At 35.1% G+C, this 5,162-nt stretch overlaps 1 protein-coding gene across 1 annotated transcript; it reads right to left on the bottom strand.

Moving 5' to 3' along the window:
- Window positions 1-3,577: 3,577 nt before the first annotated feature.
- LOC139486123 (BTB/POZ domain-containing protein 17-like) lies at window positions 3,578-4,936 on the bottom strand (the record flags this gene model as incomplete). Its single annotated transcript, XM_071270835.1, is given in 1 exon segment — window positions 3,578-4,936. A coding segment is annotated over 1 exon segment (1,274 nt), but the record flags the coding sequence as incomplete, so codon positions are not given.
- Between the last annotated feature and the right edge of the window lie 226 nt (window positions 4,937-5,162).

Genomic DNA, 5,162 nt, shown 5'->3' with positions numbered 1-5,162 from the left:
TTCTTAAGTTTTGTTCTCGCCTGTCAAATTGAAGGACATAGTGATCCTAGCTTCTATCATTGGCGGCATCAACAATTTGAAACTGTTTTTCTTTCATTTTAAAGTATTTTACTGGTAAATAAACTTATTTTTACAGTTGACAATTAAGTACAGTCTAAGTTTATTGTTTGTTTCATTTCAATTACTTTGTCAAACTTTCATTATTATGAAACTTTGACAGGAGCTTGTTTATGATTAAGAGGTAACGACTGAACTAAACTTTTGAAAATATATTGATTTTTTATTTTACTTCTTGGACCAAAGCTTATCTTTTAGATCAACAAATAGCATTTAAAGAGAAAAAGAATGATATTTTAAATCCTGTATATTTAGACGAGACACAGGGTTCAGATTGTTGATCTGTAGCCTCATTTAAATGCAAACTTGCTGAATTTATTTTGCTATAAAATAGTTTAGGTTTGACTTTTACAATCATTTGATGGTATGAAATACCCACATTTATACCATACACCATACACTCACTGTTCCCCTTTTCCATTCAAGTCATACACAACGTGTACCATTAAGAATAACTCCAAGTGAGGTAAACTATAAATTTTAAAACATTATCTTTAAACCTACTAAAATTTGAAACATTTGTCTTGCACCATTTACGTTTTCCAATGCACATTTGAATTGAAAGTTTCCACCACTACAAGTCTGTACTCATATTTGCCAGATCTTATTTAGAAACATATAAAATGGAGAAAAAATGTGCAAAGTAATTGATTATGTCAAAAGGCTCTACCAGTCTCCTGTATTGTACCTTGCATTTTCAAGGTGTCATTTTAGGACCTCGCATAGGGATAGTGATCCGGCGGTGGCAATAGCATTTCCTAACTTCTTAAAAGCTCTATATTTTATGAGGAAGAGGACCTGGATGCTTCATACTATATAGATGCCTAATGTTACAAAGTTTCCTTCTCATATGTCCATTGACCTTCACCTCATTTTCATGGTTCATTTCTCAGTGTTAATTTTTTGTGTATTGGTCCGTTTTCTTAACTATAAGTAATAGATCAACTGTATTCGTTGTATGGAAGGATTTTAAGGTGGATATAGATATAGGAAGATGTGGTGTGAGTGCCAATCAGACAACTCTCCATCCAAAATATATGTCTGTCTGGTAGGTATCATCTGACCTTGACCTCATTTCCATGGTTCACTGGTCAATGGTAAGTTGACATGGTTAAGTTTGGTTAAGTTTGTTTCTTAGATACTATAATAGGTCAACTATATTAAATGCATAGATTGATTGGAAGGTGTACATTTACAAAAGAAGTAGGGTATAGTTACCAATGAGACAACTCTCAACAAGAGACCAAATGACACAGTAATTAACAACTACAGGTCACCATACTGCCTCCAGCAATGAACAAAGTCTATACCTCATAGTAATCTATAAAAGGCCCCAAATGACAAATGTAAAACAATTCAAACAAGAAAACTTACCTAATTTATGAATGTTTGAAAAACAATTATGTCACACATAAAAAAACGACAACCACTGAATTACAGGTTCCTGACTTGGGACCGGCACATACATACAGAATGTGGCAATGTTAAACATGTTAGCGGGATCCCAACCCTCCCCTAACCTGTGACAGTAGTGCAACATGACAACATAAAAATCAGTTGGAAAAGGCTTAACTCATCAGATGGATACAGATAGAAATATTACACAGAGTTGACATGGCAGGGTACTTGTATGCCTATCTGGCATGGTTCATCTGCCTCATTTTCAATTCCATTGGTCAATGAAGTTTCCATTATGCCCCATTTATAAGCAATATCTTTTCTGGTCTGTGCGTCCGTCCATCTGTTCGTTCGTCTGTCCGTCCGTCCGTTCGTCCCGTTTCAGGTTAAAGTTTTTGGTGGAGGTATGTTTTTGGTGGAGGTATGTTTTGATGAAGTTGAAGTCTGATCAACTTGAAACTTAGTAAACATGTTCCCTATGATATAATCTTTCTAATTTTAATACCAAATTAGAGATTTTATCCCATATACACGGTCCACTGAACATAGAAAAGAATGATGCGGATGGGGCATCCGTGTACTTGGGACACATTCTTGTTGGTTAATACTGTTGTTTCTTAGAAACTATAATTAAAAGGTCAACTATGTTTGGTTTATTACATGATTGTAAGGTGTACATGTATTTCTCGTTTGGTTTATCTCACCGTGACTTCATTTTCTTGGATCATGTTAAGTTTATGTGTAAGTTGTAGCAAAGCTTTATGTAGAGAACTATCAACAAAATCAATGGTTAGTAAAGAAGGCGAGACATTTCAGTGTGTGCACTCTTGTTTGTCGAGCCTGCGACTTTTGTCACTGACATAGGGGTAGTGATATGGAGGCGGCGATGTTAGATAACTTCTTAAAAGCTTTATATGTTAGAATGTGGAAGACCTGGATGCTTCATAATTTGAATATAGATTCCTCATGTTACGAATTTTCCGTCTGTCACATGTCCATTGTCCTTGTTCTCATTTTCATGGTTCAGTGACTATTCGAAAAAAAAAATTGTAATGTAAATTTCTCTCTTATTAGGATTACTCATGATAAATAATAGGATAACTTTTGGTATGTGCGTACCTTGCAAGGTCCTCGTGCCTGTCAGACAGTTTTCACTTTACCTCGACCTCATTTCATGGATCAGTGAACAACGTTAAGTTTTGGTGGTCAGGTCCATATCTCAGATACTATAAGCAATAGGTCTGGTATATTCAGTGTATGGAAGGACTGTAAGGTGTACATGTCCAACTGGCAGGTGTCATCTGACCTTGACCTCATTCAGTGGTTATATTTTAAGTTTTTGTGTTTTGGTCTGTGTTTCTTATACTGTATGTAATAGGTCAACTATATTTAGAGTATTGAAATATTTTATGATGTACATGACAGTCTTGAAGGTTTTATTTTACCTTGACCTCATTTTCACGGTTCATTGCAAAGTGTTACGTTTTTTTCTTTTGGTCTGCATTTCTTAAACTATAAGCAATAGGTCAAATATATTTGTTGTATAAAAGAATTGTAAGCTGTACATGTCTTTCTGGTATGGTTATTAGATATCTTGAAGTTAGAATATATAGTAAAACGACTTGCCATAAACAGCCTTACTTACATATCAACACGGCTCCCAATATTCTTTATGTGACTGTCAAAATTCAGGAGCCTCTTATTCAGTGAGTAATTGTGGTTGGTTATCTGTCAAAATTGGTTTTCGTTCATTGTTTCTCATAAATTAGGGTTGATTTTCCTTTAAAGCTTTTAAATTGTTTCAAATTTTTCATGTCAGGCATATATTTATGGTACGAATTTTGCTCATTGTTGAAGACAACATTCGCATCATTTAGACAGATGGTTAGATGTCTTACCGTATTGAAAATCAACAAACTTCACCTTATTTTTTTTATCGAAGTCCTTCAAAGAAGAATATATTAATGTTGAAATAGTATATGATTCTTCCCCTTCATTAGAAATTCTCTCGTGAACAATCACGCAAGGACTGAAAAAAAGTATAAAGAAATAACCTATAACATTGCCTTTTCCAATTGAATTTATTACTCAGATTAAACGACATTACGTTTAACTGTGACGGAAAACAGCACGCTGCAATTTAAATATCAAGACGTAGTTTCACTGGTCTTTGGAACTGGTTTCAGAATGATTGCCATCACTTTAGAATCATCAGGATTAGTGACATTCAAATTGAGTGCTAGATTGTTACCACGGGAACAGACAAATGTTGGAACTTGTTCCACTTGAATGACTTTTTCATCTTCGTCATAGACTATGACGCTTGCCTGGACCCTTGCTTCGCCGTTGACGGTAGCTGAATCGTGACAGAATATCTGCAGCGTCCAACTATCTCCGTTCTTTCTGTATGTTATTTTCCATTCGCCTTCTCGTTTGTGTGTAGGTACAGGCCCTGCATACGTTTTAACGTCAACCTGGATTCCAAAACGAAGTGTATTTTGCATTCGAACGGTGTCCACAACTAAGTCTAAGTAATTACGAGGCAGGTAAAAAGGTTCGTTAAACATAACATCTAGTTCTCCTTGTGATGGACATAGTGATCTAAATCTGTATGCCTTACAAACAAGACTATTCAATACATCCTTACATTCTTCCTGTTCAACGATATCTGAGCTTTCAATCTGATACAACTGATTAACTGTCATTTGTGGAAATCTAATCAAAGGGAATAATTTACTCGCATTTTCTCGTAGATCAGACCTATGGCTCTCATGAAATAGCCATTGAAGAAGAGATTCGTATAAGAGGTATTCATTTTGAAGAACCAAATCTTCATTTCTTAATAGATCAGACACAAAATCGAAATCCATTCCAGGCCATTCTTTTAATTTAAGTAAAGGGCCTGTATTCCATGCTATAGTCTCAGCACACTGTTGTATCAATTCTGTAAGTCCCAAAGCTTTAGACCAAGCATACCATGACAAAGCATTTTTGACTTTCGGTGATTTGGCTTTGTCAATCATGTACTTTGTACATAGATTTTTAAGTGATGTTACACAGTATTTATCTGCCAAACAAAGAATACCAACAGACGACTCCACAGTGACAGATATATCGGCGGTATAAAAGTAACGTAAAAATTTATCAAATACGGCTCTGCATTCTGGAGTCTCACTCAGTGTTAGTTCTGTTTGATTGTCCTTTGACCAGTTATCATCGTAAAGCATTGCACGGAACACGTCACTATCTTTGGCCAGCACAAACTTATGAGCGGAGTAGGAATCGTCACCTATGTTCAATGTTATATCACGGAGATCTATTTGACCATAAAATTTAGAAATGTTTTCTATGAAACTTCGTTCATCTTTTAAATTTGTTTCATGCTCATCATCATTCTCTTGCTCATGTTCATCCATTCTCTAGAAGTAAAAACGGAAACATAGATAATATTATGTTAATAGAAAAACATAAGTATATATTAATAACTAGAGGCTCTAAAGAGCCTGTGTCGCTCACCTTGGTCTATGTGAATATTAAACAAAGGAAGCAGATGGATTCAGAACAAAATTGTGTTTTGGTGATGGTGATGTGTTTGTACGTCTTACTTTACTGAACATTCTTGCTGCTTACAGTTATCTCTATCTATA

This window comes from Mytilus edulis, chromosome 8, assembly GCF_963676685.1.
Source record: "Mytilus edulis chromosome 8, xbMytEdul2.2, whole genome shotgun sequence".
NCBI lineage: Eukaryota > Metazoa > Mollusca > Bivalvia > Mytilida > Mytilidae > Mytilus > Mytilus edulis.
The sequence above is the reverse complement of the archived record's forward strand: the minus strand, read 5'-3'. Positions and strand labels throughout refer to the sequence as shown.